Source organism: Gobius niger (assembly GCF_951799975.1).
Source record: "Gobius niger genome assembly, chromosome: 12".
Lineage (NCBI taxonomy): Eukaryota > Metazoa > Chordata > Actinopteri > Gobiiformes > Gobiidae > Gobius > Gobius niger.
The window spans coordinates 16,798,069-16,817,737 of record NC_136863.1 but is presented as its reverse complement, the minus strand read 5'-3'; the positions used below and the strand labels follow the sequence as shown (position 1 = coordinate 16,817,737).

The 19,669-nt window shown below is 42.1% G+C and overlaps 2 protein-coding genes across 3 annotated transcripts in view; both read left to right on the top strand.

Moving 5' to 3' along the window:
* The first annotated feature begins 52 nt into the window (after nt 1–52).
* On the top strand, nt 53–10,220 carry LOC306971655 (uncharacterized protein). The gene is made up of 9 exons (XM_079567998.1): nt 53–235; nt 353–439; nt 519–592; nt 682–823; nt 4,527–4,726; nt 8,925–9,200; nt 9,558–9,683; nt 9,769–9,948; nt 10,028–10,220. Exons 1-9 carry the CDS (start codon nt 189–191, stop codon nt 10,066–10,068), a joined length of 1,173 nt encoding a protein of 390 aa, XP_079424124.1. The 5' UTR covers nt 53–188; the 3' UTR covers nt 10,069–10,220.
* Nucleotides 10,221–17,925: 7,705 nt separating this feature from the next.
* Nucleotides 17,926–19,669, top strand: part of znf423 (zinc finger protein 423) — a 118,650-nt gene continuing 116,906 nt past the window's right edge. The window contains exon 1 of one of the 2 annotated variants that reach the window (XM_079567484.1): nt 17,926–18,964. In XM_079567484.1, coding sequence (XP_079423610.1) covers nt 18,925–18,964 — 40 coding nt within the window. In that variant the 5' untranslated portion in view covers nt 17,926–18,924. The remainder of the gene's footprint in view (nt 18,965–19,669) is intronic. The other variant, XM_079567485.1, reaches the window with a different exon arrangement.

Sequence of the window (19,669 nt, the reverse complement as noted above, 5' to 3'; positions counted from 1 at the left end):
AGTCGCTGTAGACCAACAAGTAAAAAGGAAAAGCACCGGGTTTGGTCCGCCTTTTCCGGCTTGAGGATCTGCCTTTTTTTCTCTTTTGGGCTAGCTGTAGCAACTAGCAAGGATAGCAAAGAACAATAAAGGGGATTCAGTATCCTGTCTGCTTAAAAGTAACTTGTAATATTTTTTAAGTTCACGAAATGTCTAAAACTTGGCCGCAGCCACTTCCTCGACGAGCACCGGGCAGGTAAGTGCAGTTTCGAAGCTTAATATGGACGCAGGCCACGAATTCGGCTTGTGGTTAGATAATACAGTTCATATACTGTACTACGCACCCATGTGTTGATTACTTTTTATTTTGTAGTTTTCACGCAAGTCGATCACTCCGAAGACCTGCACCTTATCCGGGCTTAGAGGATAGAGGCGAGGATCACAAGCATGCACTGGACAGGTGAGCTGTGAAAGACTGACACTACTCTTGATTTGAAATGTGCAAATTGAAGAGTTTTACTTGATTTTTTTTCTCCCAGATATGAAGAGCTTGAGAAGGCACAACCAACTTACCCAACTGTAAATTACAACAGATATACAGGTCAAGAGCAGGGTAATTATTTTTATTTTACTTTTACATTTATAATAATTGGTTTCTCCTTCCTGTTTCAAATGCATTTCTATTTTTGGTCCACTCAACAGCCAAGGTTCCAATGGCATCCAGTAAAGTGGAGGGCACCACATCAGACAGACGCAAGTTGCTGTATCAGAAATTTTACAAACGGGTGCAAGAGGAGTGGAGGCCCTCAGATTGTGTGGTCCTGTCTGTCGCTAATGAAAGCCCGTGAGTTGATGAGATTATCTTTAGTAATCATTTTTGTGAAATATCCTTGATGCTCTTTGTTTTCAGATAAAGATACACTTTTTGGCCATGCTAAAATTGTGTTAAGGCAAGTTTAGCATGGCCTAAAGTTGGTTTCACAGAAATGCACTTTAATTGTTTGAAGGAACGTTTTGGACCGACTTTCAAAATGTGTACTTTGTGTTTTTTTCTAGTCCTGGAAGAATATTTTTTGCCATTAGTACATTTGCACACACACATACACACAATCTACTAAGCATCAAAGTTCACACAAGTGAAATTATATGCACGAAAATACTAGAGGGACGCTTCCTAAACCTCCAGAGGATAATACAAAAATGCGGCATGGTCGATTATATATATTTACATAAAAAATAAAAAAAAAGACCAAAGCCGTTATTGGTTGGATGAATGAATGATGAATAGGCATCGTTTATGCCTTAATGGACAACTTGCAAAGTCCCAACATGTTTCATCCTAATGGCCTTCCTCAGGGGGAACAAACAGAATTCAAAGAACCATGTGAACTAAACACAGGAGACCCACCTATAGAGCTTCTCCACTTGGAGCAGGATGGATGCAGGATCACCTGTGGACACTGGGGCTGCCCCCAAACCAAAAAATCCATGGTTGACCAAAAACATGCCCTGAGCAGAGATTAGTCAACTTAACCATCTGAAAACTATAAGTCATTTGACCCAAACTGCACTCGTACATAGAATCATGGGGGTTCATGCCATAACAAGCATTAACACTATTAGACGATGACAGTGGGAGGAAAAAGTATGTGAACCTTTTGGAATTTCTTACATTTCTGCCTAAACTGTGGTCTGATCCGTATTGAAATCACAAGAATGGGTAAACAGTGTCTGTCCACCCAAACTATTACATGTTGCATATTTTTATTGTCCATAACATGTTAACAGTCACAGGACAAGGAGGAAACAGTTGGATTTAATAACTGGTTGACCTTCCTTCCCAGCAATAACATCATCTGGACGTTTCCTGTAGTTGCGGATTAGATGTGCACAACGATCAGGATGAATCTTGGACCGTTCCTCTTTACAAAACTGTTGCAATTTAGCAAGATTTCTGGGATGTTTGGTGTGAATGCCTTTCTTGAGGCTTTCTTGAGGCCACAGCATCTCAATCAGGTTTAGGTCTGGTCTTTGACTGGGAGTCCTCTTTACAGGGCGGCCACGGCTTGGAAGTGAAGATACAATGCCGAACGGTCTCCATTAGTCTCATTTTTTCCTAACCATGGATGTATGAACATCAAGACTTTTGGAGATGGTTTTGTAACTTTTTCCAGTTTTATACAAATCAACAATTCTTGATCGCAGGTCTTCAGAGAGCTCTTTTGAGCGAGGCATGGTGCATCAGACAATGCTCCTCAACAAGAGACACTTCTTAACTAATGTGTGTGTTTTTGAATGGCAGCGGCAGCTTAAAGCCACACCTCAGTGATTGGACTTCAGGTTGGCTCATAACTGACTCTAAATGTCTACATATATACTTCTACTGTGGCTTGCTCTTAGAGGATCCTTTGCCAGGGGGTTCATTTACTTAATGTCCTGTAAATGGTTACATGTTATGGCCAATAAAAATATGGCAACATGTAATTGTTTGGGTGATATTACTGTAAGCAGACACTGTTTACTCATTCTTGTGATTTAAAGAAAGATGATACTCCATTTTATGACCTATTTATGCAGAAATGCAAGAAATTCCAAAGGGTTAACTTTTCCCCCCAACTGTATGCACCGCCAATATTTTTGGGCTATATTTTTGACCAAGTTTTAAAAATGTCTAGTTTTTACTCCTGCGTATGACGCTTCTAAACTGTAAAATGTATCTCTATTGATCTGTGACAGTAGGGGGCGCTTTAATAAGAGCAGGGGCGTGACTCTTGAGGCTCTGATTGAGATCTCTTCAATGCAAAAATAAAACGGGAAGTCTCTATCACTTTTGGTTCTGGAAATATCGGCCAATATATGGGTAAAATACCCATATATTACATACATATTTCATACTTTTTTACACATGGCTTGACACAATATATTGTGGAAATGAAAAGTTGTGTGACAACTTTCACTTTTCTTTCACATTTTCTTGTTTCTGAAGTGTCACGCAACACAATTGTTATTTAGCATCTTAGATATTTAAGAAAAATCCAGATTTAACATTTCTAACACACATGGAGTACATGAAGGTGAGCCCAGGGCAACTGGCGGTTCCATGTTTCCACTGATTGTTCTTTACAGCACTAATAATTATAGACAGTAGTTTCACAGTAGTTGTATGCTATGTGACATACAATTTGAACCACATTTTACCTTTTAAAATCCCACTCTCGGCCTAAAAAAAAATGTTTTATGAAGTTTGCTTGTCACTATAAAGCAATCAATTCTAAATCATTGGTTAAACTTATCACACCAAGTACCACCTTGTACAATATTTGATCTTACAGGTACGACCTGGCTTGGATCAAAATCATATCGGTGCCAAACTGGGTGTAAAAGTAATGTAAACCGGAATAAATTATGCCTAAACTCGGCGTAATCCAGAAAAACTTGAATAACCTGTTATCAATATGAATACAGTCTAAAATTATTGATTACCCTGAGTTCCGGCACCACCAAGTACCACCAATTTTACACCACAGACTGAGGACCAGTGGTTTAAATGATCAAACATCTGTACTCTACACTTTGCTATAAGAAAAAGTCATACAATGAAATTAAAATATGGACCCTACAAATTTGAATGGGTTGTTACTTTGATAACACAAGTTATAAATGTTTCGTCCCATCTATAGAACCACAAAAACATATTTCACAACTAACAGCAGGATTCTCTAACCCCTAGTTTGAGCCAATTTCTGAGCATGTGCAAAACATAGAATACATTTAAGTGTAAAGAGACACTAAAGTCATTCTCTTTTAATAAAAAAAAAAATCTATCCCATTGTTGGGCCCTCATCAGTAATTGTCAAAAGATTTGACATATCAAATATCAACATATCAAATATCAAAAGTGATGTGCTATTCATCCAGCCTTGACGTGTTTTGACGGTCCTTTGCCGTTTTCGTCAGAAGCGTCACATGATTGTAGATGTGACGTGTCTTATCAGCTCTTGTTGTAGGTGTTGGTCAGTCTGACAATGATAGCACACCACTTACCTATTTGTGTCATATAAAAGAACAAAAAAATGGTTAAGTTATTAAACAAAATGGACACAAAGTTAAGGCATCATACACTCACGCACACACAAGTGTTGCATACTACCTTGCAGCCTATGTAGCCCAGTTCCTTACAGTTTCATAAAAGCGTGTTCTTTAGAAAACAAACACTGTATTGCCTTGCTCTCTGTATTTGTCAGTGGTCATTCACATGCATACACTTAACATTTCTGTTGACCTGAAACGTCATGTGCACTTTCAATTTGGGATTCCCCCAAGACTGAATTTCTTGTATTATTATTATTTGGCAAAGAAATACTATTGTACAGTAGCATTACATAAATGCACAACCATAAACTAAAAGAACACATTAGATAACAAACTGTATCAAACAAGGCATTCTTGAAATGGTAAAATGACAAAAAGAAAAAAAAAACCTTAAATACTTGTATGCTCTACTGTGCTATTAAACTGTTAACAAAATGTTTCTCTTCCTCTTAAAGGGATTACTCCATATCACTAGGTCAAAGCTTGCAGGAGCGTGGCCTGTCTGTGGAAATGCTCTACCTTCATGCGGAGTCGGGTTTGACCCGAGCCTTACAGGACATCCGAGCTGATGGCTCTCCCTTATGTATTCTGGTGGAGCAGACAAACATAACGCTGTGCTCCTGCACTGTTATCATATTTGCACAATCTCTCAAAAGTAAGTTCCCCCTCCAAAGCTCTTACAATTAAAGAACTAAAATATGATTAAGCCTTCATTTTCACCAAAACCGCACAAATGAAAAACAAAACAAAAACACAAAATGATTACTGTGTCCTGGGGTTTTGCTCTGGAGAGTATGACGACAAATTCACAAAAAAAATCGGTGAATGCACAAACTTGTATGTTTTAATAACATGTGTCAACAGAAAGAAAATACATCAAAAGTTCTTGAAGAAATACAGTCTTAGCAAAGAAAAACTTTTTGCATAGAATAAAAAGAATGAGTACCAAAAATGAAAATCATAACATACAGATTTCACTGACCATTGTCGCCCCCTACAAAACCCAGTGTGGAACAATGCATTAAGTCACGATGCATCACAATGCCAAAATGTGACGATATGCATTGTCCGAGAGACTATTTCTTACGGCAATATTCCATTCAAGGCTGGCATTAGCCAATTTAGTGCTTTTGGACAGGTTGAGCTTTGGGGCCCCCCATGACCCCCCAGCTGTCCACCACTCCACCAACCTCGGTCCACGCATCAACTGTTTGAAACTCAATTCAGGTCACGGGCCAAATATACAAACAAGATGTTCTATCGAATTGCCCGACTGAACGGTTTTGCTGATCAGTGATTTGTTGCACAACAAACTATTTTTACCCAAGCACACATGCAGATATGGACAAAGCCTTTTAAGTTTTTAACCCAAATGGCTTTCCATTTAGATTTTTGGCTAGAAAAATCTTGATTTGGACACAGTGGACCTCAGAGGGTTTTTAAACATTTAGATCCACAATACGGTGCCCTAGACTGCTGCCTAATTTCCTTATGGCCAGAGACTATGGCCCTGACTCCTTTAAATTAAATTAAAGCCTTTAAGCTTAGTTTAATATCTTAAATGTTATGTTATGCACCATTAAAACGACAAAAAAAAAGTCATTGCCTGACTTCAGAAATGCTGACACTTACATAATAGTTGTTGCTGTTCCAACTCATTGCACAAGGAGTATGACCCGACAGAGGTGGACATGGCGACATTTAAATCTGCTGTTTGGCAGACACAAAATGGTGGCGTATTTGTTCCCACAGTTGGAATAATGGCGTGAAATTGTTATGAGGTACTTCACGATTGCATAGAATTGCAGCAGCTGCATTATGCATCGCACCATATTGTGTCATTGTTACACCCCTAACAGCAGTTACCCCAAAAATGTCACACAACGTATTTAGTATTAATACCAAATGAAGCAAGAAAGCAATTAAAAATAATAAAATAAGCTGTATTCATTCTGAATTAAGTTGGACAGCAGTTTGTGCACACAGTGTTCCTTCGGACATAAAACCTATAATTTTCTCTCAGTGATTTATACCTTCAGGTTTGACTTCAAGTTTATGGCATTTTTGTACAATCATAAACGATTCATATTAATGCACCAGCAGAGACTCGCACATTTGTATCTTGCATGAGTGTATGCTGAAAGTTTAAGTGATGTTGCTATGCATAAGAGATGAGGGATAGATTCATATAAGTTACTATTACTCCTTTTGTGCACAATAGTCTTCATTTTTCCTATTTTTCTGTATAAGACATTTGAACTACCTTCTGCTCAAATGAATAAAGAAATAAATGAAATGAAAGTTGAGGCAACATCAATATTAAATACCCTGAAAAGGTGAAAGATAATTACCACAAAGCAAAGGTGATATTTGAAACATTGAAACAATATAGTGATACTTTAAACAATATGACGAATAGTATCATCGTTCCGTGTTTTTCTTTAATGTTCTATCCTCAAATATGGGCTCTTTCTCCCACTGCTCCTATTGGTCAGTTTTGTCATGCTCTAGCTCTGAGTGAATGACATGTCAGTTTAACCAATTTGAAGTCAAGTGTGAACTTTCACAAGCAGCTTTGGTTTCCTCATTAGGGGAACATTAAGCTAACTGCACATGAATTGAATTAAAACCTGAACTTTTATCTCGGCTTTAAGGAAATTGTGATACACCTGACTTGATGGTCAGGTGTACTCGTACTATAAAAGTATCACTGTGCCACATACATTAGGTCTTCAAAACGTGAGATACACAATATCTATATACACTGCTCACAAAAACTTAGGGCACACTCAAAAAACACATCCTAGATGTCAATCAATTCGATTTTTCGGATGAAAATCTCTATTCATAGTGTAGGGCAATGTGTTGAGAACAAAATAACATAAGAATGATAAATGGAAATCAAATTCTCAGCCCGTGGAGGTCTGGATCCAAAATTATAGTCAAAATCAAAGTGACAAATCAGGTCACTGGTTGATCCAAATTCTGTAGAAATTCCTCAAAACAAGTTGTATCATCCTCAGTAGTGTGTGTGGCCTCCACGTGCCTGAATGCACTCCCTACAACGCCTGGGCATGCTCCTGATGAGACCACGGATGTCCTCCTGAGGGATCTCCTCCCAGACCTGGATTAGAGCATCAGTCAGCTCCTGGACAGTCTGTGGTGCGACGTGGCGTTGATGGATGGACCGAGACATGATGTCCCAGATGTGCTCTATTGGATTTAAATCTGGGGAACGGGCAGGCCAGTCCATAACATCAATACCTTCATCATGCAGGAACTGCTGACACACTCTTGCCACATGTGGCCTGGCATTATCAGGCATCAGAAGGAACCCAGGGCCCACAGCACCAGCATATGGTCTTACAATAGGTCTGAGGATCTCATCCCGGTACCCAATGCCAGTCAGGGAACCTCTGGCTCGCACATGGAGGGCTGTGCGGCCCTCCAATGAAATGCCTCCCCAGACCATCACTGACCCACCACCAAACCGGTCATGCTGGATGATGTTGCAGCAGCAGAACGTTCTCCAGGGCGTCTCCAGACTCTGTCACGTCTGTCACATGTGCTCAGGGTGAACCTGCTCTCATCCGTGAAGAGCACAGGGCAACATTGGCCAATCTGCCAATCGCTGTGTTCTCGGGCAAATGCCAATCGGGCTGCACGGTGTTGGGCAGTAAGCGCCGGCCCAACTTGTGGACGTCGGGCCCTCATACCACCCTCATGGAGTTGGTTTCTGACCGTTTGAGGACCAACATGCACATTTGTGGCCCTCTGGAGGTCATTTTGTAGGGCTCGGGCAGTGCTTCTCCTGTTTCTCCGTGCACAAATGAGCAGATAGCGGTCCTGCTGCTGGGTTGTTGGCCTCGGTCGCCCCCCCCCCCCAGGTCTCCTGGTGTACTGGCCTGTCTCCTGGTATCTCCTCCATGCTCTGGACACTGCGCTGGGAGACACCGCAAACCTTCTTGCCACAGCACGAATGGACGTGCCATTTTGGATGAGCATCACTCCCTGAGCAACTTCTGTGGGTTGTAGATGCTCCTCATGATACCTCTAGTGGTGAGAACACTGGACAAATGCAAAAGTGTTCCAAAAATACGGTCCAAAGGATGAAGACAGGGAAATGGTCTGTGGTCACCACCTGCAAAACCATTCCTCTTTTGGAGTGATCTTGCTAATTGCCTCTCGTTTCCACCTGTTGTCTGTTTAATTTCCACAACACCAAGTGAAATTGATTCACAATAAGCGTGGCTTCCTAACTGGACAGTCTGATATCCCAGACATTTGACTGACTTGGAGTTACATTGTGTTTTTTGAGTGTACCCTAAGTTTTTGTGAGCAGTGTATATATATATATATATATATATATATATATATATATATATTTACTGTGTATATATATAAAAATGTACTCCCCCGACAAATGTTAGTAATTTATCACACACAGAAAACTATTACATCACTGAATTGAAAGACCATAGTATTTAACATGAAAACATGAATACGTTATTATCTGTACAATACAACTGACTTTTTGAAAAACCTTTATTTTAGATATTATCGAAAGTGCCTCTGACTGTCCATTTGCTTAAGGGTTCCTTTTTTTTCCCGTCCTGAAGTACAATTACTGGTGTTGTGCATGTTTCAAGGCTAAATAAATTCAGCAGAAATTATGTCTTGCTTAAGACTATAAATGTAGAAACTACTTGAAACATAATATACCTTGAATTTTCTTGTTGAAACGAAGAAACGGCATACATAGCAACAAAAAAAGGAAATGCCAACAAATATAATTTTTATTGTTGCCATGTTTATTCACAAACAAGAATTAACCCTTGTACATTTCCTTGCAGTCCATCGCAACATGCCCAAAGATCAGGCTTTGGACTTTGTTGTAGCAGAATACAATCAAGGTGTTGCAGAAGGGCGCCCTTCAAAGGACCCTGCTGACATTGCAGCAGAGACGTCCCAAATGCTGGATGATTATCTGGAACGAGAAAAGCGAATTCGCCACTATGTTCCCTCTGATGTGCGCCGCCTCCTAATATTTTTGGCTGACGGGGTCCATATCCATTCAGAAGAGCTAGACACCCTCTCAGAGTATGTCCTGTCACGGCAGGAGCAAGCAGGTGAGACATACAGAATGGCAGAGGTCACAAACAGACCCCAGTCCGGATCCAGCCCCGAACGGTCCGGACCCAAACCTTGGATTAGAACTTTGAACCTGAGGGACCGTACTTATCTAATTAAATGTGCATGCAGGTTTTAGTGATCACTCAGCGCAAATACAGCTGTTTATGGATTATTTATTTGAAAAACATTTAAAGGAATTCTATTTGATTATCCAAACTTGATTGTTGAATGTGATTGTGATTATTAGAAAGAGGTCTGGACCAGTACTAAACCAGGACTGAACTAGGACTAAACCAGGTCTCAACAAAGATTGATCCTGTAGTAGTAATCTTTTATGTTTGGTCTGTCTTAAGGTAATTTGGAGGGCAATGGAGGCTGTGTTCTGCCATCTCAACTAGGTAAACCACCTCCTTTGCTCCCCACACCAAGCCTCGTTCACTCTCAGTCAGGTCGTTCTTCAAGTTCTCTGTCTTTGCCAGGTTTGCAACTACTTCTACTATCTTGTATTTAAAAATGATAGACTTAATGAGTGCACTAACGAGATGAACTCTGTTTCTTTGTCAGGATCTATTTTAAAAAGCCCCCCTCCACTAATGTCTAAGTCTTCACTTGTATCCATGCCCTCCCACATCGATCTGGGCCGAGGTCCGCTCCTGGACACACCCCGATTCCCCCGCGGACCTCTACGCAGAATGGGCCCTCCCCCCATGGGAGGTTCTCGACCTGCACTTCTCTCCCGGCCAGGTATTTTTGATTTTGTTGAGCTTGTCTTTGTACTTACAGTATTGTGCATTGAAGTAAATGACTTTCTTTCTTGATTCAGGTGGACCACTTTTACCTCGACCAAGGGGCCCTCTGCTCTGAAGATTTTGGCGACACCATTGTCCACATAACAGAAGTATAGTTGTTCTAATGATGATTTTTTTTTTTGTCTTTTTGTAAAGCTGAGTGACCCTATGCCATCGATTCTTTTCCCTTTTTTTTTAACATGCTTTATTTAGAGCTAGTCGTAGGCAAGCAAGTTACTGTATACTGTATGTGCAGTTTTTCTGGCCCTTTTCTTCAATTTTCTCAGACCTTTAAATAAAACAAAGACACTGAAAACAATATGTTTATTTTTTTCATGTTAAAGATGATGCGCACCAACTAGAGCAGTGGTTCTCCACAGGTATGGTGTTTGGAGCCACCATAATAGGATTACAATCTATGATCCAAAGAAGAATATTGATGCTAATTTACACTCACAAAACGCCTTGCGGCTTGAATCTGTTTTGTGTAACAGTGATAAAGGTTCTCTGGGAAAGGCTCACCACAAAACCCACTGATAATGATACAAAAACTAGACACAAGTGCTCAAGTTATTTGGGGGAAGGCGCTCTTTGGTGTTTACGGAACAAACAAAAACAAAAAGCCAAGGCACTCCTCCCAATTCTCTATTTACATTTTCTAAAAAGCCTTTTTTGTGCTTGGCTGATAAATTGATTGTTTATTCCGAGTTCAATGTACGTTACACAAACGTGTTTAGAAATGTTAAGATCTTTTAAAACCTATTGCTGGTTTCTTCCACACGTAGGGCAAGAAGTGACTCTTCATAAGATTTTAACATTAATCTGCCCAGTACAATAAAGGCTTTTAAGAAAATGTAAACATCCATCCATCCATCCATCCATCCATTTTCTTCCGCTTTATCCGGGGCCGAGTCGCGGGGGCAGCAGTCTCAGCAGAGATGCCCAAACTTCCCGGTCCACACACACCTCCTCCAGCTGTTCTGGGGGGACCCCGAGGCGACACCAGGCCAGCTCGGAGACATAGTCCCACCACCGTGTCCTGGGTCTTCCACGAGGCCTTGTCCCACTAGGACATGCCTGGAACACCTCCCGCGGGAGGCGACCAGGAGGCATCCGGAACAGATGCCCGAGCCACCTCAGCTGGCTCCTTTCGACGTGAAGGAGCAGCGACTCTACTCCAAGCTCCTCCCGGGTAACTGAGCTCCTCACCCGATCTCGAAGGGTGCGCCCAGCCACCCTAATCCCGGCCGCTACACACTCGGCTGCAAACCGCCCCAGAGCGCGCTGAAGGTCCTGGTTCGTTGAAGCTGCGCCTAGAAATTCTGTCCATAAAAGTAATGAACAGAACCGGAAAATGTAAACAGAGAATTATAATGGTTTTGCAACCCACCAGAGGAAATCCACTAGAGCCTGCATTTGGATGCAATTATTGGGAGGTGCATAATGAAATTTGATACCTCAACTTCTGTAGATCTCTGCCCCGGTCATTTCATGTAACCACGATGATTGTGTGTTGCTTCTTATTGCCACAAGGTGGTGGTGTTAAGCAGCCTGTTTTTTTTTGTATTTTTAATTATTTTCAGAATCAGGATTGGTTTTATTGCCATTGTCAGTGGTTCAGGTTCACAAACTAGGAACTTTCTTCAGTGCAATTATGTATCATGAAACATACAACATAAAACTACATAAGATACATAATACTTAAAACTATACTGTAAGGGCATAAGCAGATTGAAATAAAGTATAAAATCAAACAAGATTGACTTCCCTCTAAATTTCTCATAAACGCTAACCTTATTTTTCCAGTTTGATTGGCATATGAGTGCATGAGTAAGACACTTGTTGCTCCAGTGTTGTGCTTTTCCTTGTTTGTGCCACTCCAGCTGTGGACAGACCACTGTGAGAAGCCCATCAGCACAGGGAGTAATGGACAAGCATTTTCACCTCATTACACAGCCTCCAGCCCACTCTGATTGGACGTTGTGAGTGCCTGCACATTGTCACCACACAAGGCACGGCGTTATTGCTTCAGCGTTAACAATGGATGTGTGGATTTTAACCCAGGACAGTATAGCCGTTGTGCTGCACATTCAGGTCTGTCTTGTTTGGTCGTGCATCTCCAGAGCACTGCCTGACGATCAAACTGGAATAGACTGAATGATGATAGATTCAGCATAATCTTCATGGTGGCTTCAGATTGGTTCGAGGCTGTGCGGGCCTTGTTAAGTTTGCTTGTTTCTCTCCCTGTTTCTGGATGGGGTCCCCCAGGTGCTCCGGCTTCCCCCATCGACCAAAAACATGCACAAAAAGTTAAAGGAACTACCTGATTTTGATCTCATTATGGAATTAAATTTGTTTTGTTCGCCCATAAGTTTCTTATAAACTGTGAATCTTATAAATAAAGAATTTGTATCAATTTCCTGTACTTGCAAGCGAGTTTTCTTACATTTCTGTGAAAGTGACCCTGCAAATTGTGAAATGTGCTATAACTCACCCCTGTGAAGAGTCGGGATGCTACAAACATGTTAGGAGAAAGAGGAATGAGTTTGGACCACAACAAACACTTAAATTGTTTCCTCTTCCATTGTTTGAAATGAGAGGAAAAAAATGAGGTATAGGGCCTTTAATCCTCCAGTGATTTGATTCTGACCATCAGTCTCTAAATCTGGAGATGGGTCCCAGGGCGCTGCACTGCGGCCGCCCACTGCTCCTACAGGTTCCCCCAGTGACATCAAAGGACAGGTCAAATGCAGAGGACAAATTTCCCCACAATACAGTTCACCCCAACCTTCTCGTTCTGTTCCTCAGTGATGCCAATCCTTATCATTTCAGACTTTTCCCGGAGTGTCTACTGAAATCTCCTCCATGCTCTTGAGACTGCTGGAGACACAGCAAATCCTCTGCTAAAACCCTGACTGATGGGCCTTTTGCAACCTCTCTAGGGTCCAATATCATCACATGTCACCAGTATCAATACTGACCCCTGAACATGAAACAAGTCTGAAAAGATCAGGACAAAGCAGGTCAGAAACCTCCACTCACAAAAAAAAAAAAAAAAGGGGGGTTGTGTTTTTAGATTTTTTCACTGAGAGACTTTTCAGCTGTTACTGAAACGCATGCGCAGTGGTTTTAATCTTTCAGGCAGTTTGTTAGAATGAATTTACATGTGTCTTGCGTGTCACAGCTCCATGAAGGAAAGATTCAGAATATCAGTAGAGTGGGGCTAATAAGACCGTAGAGCTTTGTTATTTGTACTGTATGTCCAGGCAGTCTTGCACATGGTTAATATTATTACTTAAATTCAAGGGAAGGACACACAGGCTCATTTTTTACTTCCTGCCACCTTCTTCTTGGCAACATCAGCTTCCCCTCTTTCCCCACTTTTTTTTCCTACCCATAAAAGCATCAAAATTAGACAGTTTCACAATTAAACACACGGGCACAAGCAACCCTCCTCTGTCATCTCCTGCTCTGTCCAGCGCCACTTTAATTTCCTCGTGCCTCCCGTTGTTTCCTAAGTACCTTCACATCCCTGAGTCCCCACTGGATATCAATCAGAATCTTTCACTTCGACTATTCCTGCTGCCGTTGTGTCAGAATTCACAGGAACGTCATCAAATGGGAAACTGTTTCATTGTTAGTCGAAACCCTTGCTGTGAGGGTGTGCGCGCGTGTCTGTGCGGCGCACGGAGGTAGGTACACTCAAATTAAAGGAATGCGCGCGCGGCTCCTCGCATGCCGCTCTGCTTCCTGCGCGCACAGAGGCGAGCATACACACATTAGGGTGTTAATTGTTGTGATAACACCTTCCAATAACAAGGTTCTAATTATCAACATGTTTGGCTTTCGGAGTGTTATCTGGCACTGGTGTACAGATCATGGGGCGGGCGTGTGCGTGACTGAGTGAGTGAGGTGCGCAGAGGACAGGCGTTTGATGAATTTAGGAGTCATGCCCATGCTGAAGTATGTAGCCTATACCCCCCCCCTTTATTTCTGGTTTCCAAAATGTTTGAAAAAGAGATCTCCTGTTTTTGTGATTGTTTGTGAGTCCTTCGATTAGATTTTTTAGTGTTTTTGACGTTATAATCATTATGAAACATGAACTTTTAATTGTCATATTTATTGCTCTGTTTTATTGCCTTAATGTTTGGTGCAGCCCTGTGAGGCGACTTCTGTTGTGACATCGGGCTATACAAAACCATTAAACCTGAAACTTGAACTTGAAACTTAAACATGCAGTAAAAAGAGACACCAAAAATGAATCTGCTTGCAAGTCTCAAATTGGTGTTTTAACAGACTTTTATGTTTTGTTTTATTACGGACGTGTTGTTGTGTTTCTTGTGAATAAAAACTCCTCAAGCATTTGTTTCCGGAACCAATAGAGTAGGAAATAGTGTCAATGGTAACTGTAACTATCTAACTATCTATCCAAGCTGGGCCCCAATGAAAAGTTAATTTGCACATGATACATGAAACAATATTTCCACATGAACAAAACGTTCACATTTTGCTGAAAAAAAAATCTGCCAAGAGTTTTTGATATGTGTAGTATTGATCTGAGCCGCACATGAAGTGACAAAGAAGAGAAGTTTCCATAACTGCATATTTTTGTGTCGAGCCATCTGGTGCGCTGAACCTTTCTTGTGCATTTGAATCCGGCTGTGGAAACCTCCTCATTTTAGTCTGGCCCTCCTTGTGTTTTGTGATTCCTTCTGTTGAGAGATTTGGAACTTTTTTCGCAACCTTTGTTCAATTTACGTTCACATCCCTTTAAAATAAACTATAACTTTAGTTTAATCTTGTTTTTTGCTACTTCCCTCCACCCGAGCTGAGTTTGGTCATAACATACATAGCACAGGCATTTTTGCACCAACTTAAGAAGTAATAATTTGTACCTAAATGAAAAACAGAGTAAGGCAGAGTGAGATGATGTGATGATTGCATGATATCTTGCGGCAGGTAATTGACAAGAAAGGTTTATTGTTCCTTATAGCTGCCTGGCTGAGTGGGTGTCTGGCCCCTTGCCTGCTGCCGGGCTGCTTGTCTAGCTGATTCCCTGGCTCTTTGCCTGCTTGGTGAGCTGGCAGCCCCAGCTGTGTCCCAAGCCAAGCCCCTCCACCCCACCAGATCTTAATTGGGTTAAGTTTGTCCGTCACAGATAACACTTTCTCCTTCAGAGAGTAAGAAAACAAAAATGGTCTGGCACTAATGACGTTCTTTAACTGGGCTCTTTTCTTTAGGTGGAGGGAAATTAGAAGGGGCCGGGATCGCTGCAGGACAGAGCACCAAGGGAAATACAGCATTGTTAGACACAAGCCTTTACCCAATGAGGGGAAAAAAACACAGAAAAGGAAACAAAAATGAAAGAAAGTCAATTTGGTTTAGTGTGTAACATTGCCAGTGTTTCTTTTTAGAAAATCTATTGGGCAAAAGGAACCCAGACAAACATGTAGAAAACCCCGTGTCTGCAAACACTGGTGCAATATCTGTAATTTACTCTGACTTTTCCCCCGTCTCTCTTTTTTTGAAGGATAAATTCCCTTTTCACCTGTTTGTAATAGCAAAAAGACACTGCTGTGTGCAGTCTGCATCGTATTATATAATAATTAGGAACTAAACCGGGGACATTTGTTGGTGTTGTTAACCCCACATCATTTTTGCAGCAAAAAGGGGTATATCTTTGACCTTTGACGCTGAAGGACAAACTATGGTTCAAAATATCTATTAAGTCAAAATCTAAAAAGGGAGAAATTGGGCACAGTACCCGGCAAGAAAATGGGTAGATTGATAACCTGGACCCCTACACCACAATTTGCATTTTACCACAAAGCGTACATATATAGATGGCCGAGGCTTACATGTCATCGGGGCTGTTAAAAATCTCTTTCTGCACAAGTATTTGGACAGTGGGCAAAACACTGTTGTAATAATGGTTTGCACTTGTATTGTGTCAGTTACAGGCCTGTGTTACAAGTTTCTCATAGTGCTACACTGTGGTCATTATTCATTCACTTCATACTCTTCGGTGGTAAGCTACTATTGTAGCCACAACTGCCGTAGGGTAGACAGACAGAAGCGAGGCTGTAACTACGGTAGTAGTTTTAATTGATAATCCTCAACATCCTCAAAAAGGTTGGAACCATCTCAAAACTATATTCATATAAAAAGGGATATACTATCTGCTCACATCGTGTTTCTATGCTACTGACATGTTTTACACTGCATATATAAACTCTTAAGTTATATTACAATTTTATGCCTGCAATTCTCCATGGGCTGATATACTCTGTTTCTGCTGTACGATTTCCCACTGTATGTCTGATCACGTTCTCCTGTGTTTAAAAAAGCAAATCTGTGTCAAAATGACAGAGGGTGTAATCGTAAGCCATGTGATTCAACAATACAATTCTTAGAAGCTATTCAGACTTGGGCCTGTCTTTGACTCTTAAGGAGCTTGTAATGTGGGCTTTTCCCCCCACTCTTTGTATTTACCGCCTAAAATGGGGTGGGGGGAACAGGGTTCACAGGGGACCAACCACAAAGAAGGGGCTTCTGCCCTTGCCAGGGGCACTCACACTGGGGAATGTGGCATGTGTACGTACACATGTGCGGAACTGGAAGAGGTGAAGATCAACCCCCTTCCTTGCTGACCACAGCAAGGGGTCAGTTTTAAAGTCTTCTTCACGCCATGGAAGGGAGACTAGGGGGCAGTGGAGCTCAGGATTGCAGCGTTCATGCTGCTTCATGCAGCGAGCTCCACGTTGCCCAGTTATCCATGACAACCAGAGAGACATGGAGACTGAAGGTGGGGGGCATGGAAAAGCTCAGCTGCGGTCAGAAAGTGCTCGGCTGGAGCAGGGAGCCAAGAACAAAGCACCCAGTGATTTTCATTTTTCCCTTCTTTGTCTGGTCTCCATTGTCCACAGACACGTCCCTCCTTTTAACTGAATAAAAAGAAGCTTTGAAAGCAGACAAGCACATATAGACACACACACACACACACACACACACACACACACACACACACACACACACACACACACACACACACACACACACACGCACACACACGGTTACTATAGGTTATGTATGTAAAGCTAATTCAATTGGGTTTGTACAGTAAATATGATTTAACTCTGAGGGAACATTAAGGTGAACAAAGCCAATCGGGCTAAATACCTTTTCTGTGGCCAAAAGAAATATCTGAAAGTAAAATTTCTAAATTTGGTGCTCTTTTGTCAAATACTTTCCCTGTGACTATGGAGCGCTTTAGAAAGGAGAGTAAGAGAACAAAACATAGGCACAAATACTCTACTGTAAATACACCTATTTAAGGGGCTAATTAACTTTAAAAAAAAAAAAAAACATCTTTAAAAACATTGCATGCTGGATGTTTTATTCCACACATAGTGATAAACAGCCTTCTTCAGGTAGAAGGCATGCTGATGCAGGCTTGTGTTTCCCCTTCTTTCACAAATAGCTACAGTAGCTTATATGAAACCAACAATAGAAGAAGTCTGCTGAAGTGTTTTACTAAATTAAAAGTATACAGTAGCAAAAACAAACTAAACAAACCAACCAGAAAAAATCAATTGAATTTTTTTTTAAAATAGCCTACCCAAAAATAAGCAACAGTAAAGTCGGCAGGTACTTTACTAGGTAGGTTACTCTCCACCACTGACAACAAATGCGGTCCGAGTGCATTTTTGTTGTTGCATTCACTTCTAAATGCTTAAACACATTTCCAACACTTTAAGTTCCTTTCCACTCCCAATATTAATCCAACTCCACATTTTCCTGTCTCCTCTTTCTGTAATCTCCGAGTCCCTGTTGTAGTTACGTATTTCCACCACGCCTAGGCGCTGTTGCCTAACCGTGCCCCTCTCCACACTCTCTCTCCGCTTGCCCAGCCTGCCTCTCTACTGCCTCTCTGCCTCAGCCAACCCGGGCTGTGCCGAGCTGCTCCCTACGGGATCAGAGCGCTCCCCCGCCGGGACCCTTCTCTCACATCCCCCTGCTGGGACGCGGCTACATTTCCAGCCAAGCACTGCCTGCCTTGGCTTTATTATGTGTGTCTGCGCCGCAGCCCCGCCAGCAGAGGCAGGCAGAGGAGGAGGGAGACTGGTAGCCAGAGTCAGGACAAAGAAAAAGCAGGGAGACAGAGGCTAGCGGAGGGTTATACTGCTGAAATATTAGCCTGCAATTAATACAGCCGGTTAAGGCACTGGGCAATATTAACAAAAAGACAGCTAGCGTAGTCAGGGCAGCCCTTCGGGGTGGAGAACACGGCGGTCTGAGCGATATGCCCGTGGCACCAGGGCACCGCTACTAGAGTAGAGAAGCGGGACGGAACACGGGAAGATTCTCGGTTCGGGTCGCTGCCGCTTTCTTGGAAGAGCAAACTAAAATAAACAGACATAAATAGTTTTGTTTCACTTATGGCCACGAAGAAGACGCGAGGGACGCCGGGAAGACACTACGTTTAATTTCACAAAAGCCACATTTTGTGCAGTTTCCGCAGTCTCCCATCACCTGGCCGTCACGCTGTGCTGGTGGTCAGTGTATCAAACACCGCGCGGGACACCGGTGCTTCAGACGAGGGACGCCGCTACGCCAGCGACAGTGTGCGGGGGGAACCAGCGGCTCGGTCGACCGTCGAGGAGGGAAGTTGTCTCCCTGTACTCCACAGGTTGCGTGTGTTAGGAGAGCGGAAGAGAGTGCTGCTTCCTCGGGCTCCACTCCGGTGTGGGGCGAGCAGCCGCTGGACAAACGCCGCTTTCCACTCACAGACTCGAGCTGCCGCATTGCAACAGGCGGAGAGGACCAGCCGGGAGTGGAGGAGGAGGATAGATGGTCTGAAGGGGTCCTGCATGGTTAGTCCAAAACGCGGAACGGAGTCAAACAAACCGACAAGAAATAGAACATTATAGAGATGTCAAGACGAAAACAAGCAAAACCACGCTCTGTGAAAGGTAAGAATCTGTTCACACCTAGAAACCTGTCCAACTTCCTCCGTGCAGCCGCGAACAATTACCAAATTGTCAACGCTCATTTTTCTAATTTCCCTCAAGAGTTCCTAAACAACCAGTCCTGCAAATCAAATGTGCAGACATCCTGTTAGGACTTTTACACGGGATTTGAACAGTAGCCTGATCTCATTGACCACTTTTCCAAAGTGTGCTGAGGTGCTTTTGCAGGTGTTTGATGAGGCTGTGTTGGTCCACTATGAGGCTAATTGTTTTCAATTAGTGTCCACATTGTCAGAAGATGAAAGATGGTGCTCTCGTGTGTCGTTTTGCTGTCCGCGTGGGTAGTTTCAGGATGAACTTGCTGTAATTCACATGGTTTATGGCTCTATGTTGCCATATCTATATGACCCACTGCTATTGAATCTATTAAAGGCCAAGTGCACCATATTAGCAAACCTGACTTATTGACATCTGAAGTCTCCCTTACACGTGGCCACAGCACTACATACTGTGCCTGGTCTTTAAGGCTATATTTTCATTTGTTGTCTAACTTGTCACTTATCATGTCTAGTTTCAAGAGGCTTTCAAATCCAATATGGTCCCTTTAGAGTCAAAGTTTGTCAAACTTCTCTCTTATACAGATCATTGAGTTAAACTATTATTTACTGAATAGCATGGACAAAGGGGGATCAATAATAATGTATGATT

Excerpts from the sequence above, each read along its gene's own strand:
- LOC306971655 (XM_079567998.1), top strand. The coding sequence starts at position 189 with ATGTCTAAAACTTGGCCGCAGCCACTTCCTCGACGAGCACCGGGCAG. Across the intron at positions 236-352 it reads CCTCGACGAGCACCGGGCAG|TTTTCACGCAAGTCGATCAC; the intron begins GTAAGTGCAGTT and ends TTTATTTTGTAG. Across the intron at positions 440-518 it reads CACAAGCATGCACTGGACAG|ATATGAAGAGCTTGAGAAGG; the intron begins GTGAGCTGTGAA and ends TTTTTCTCCCAG.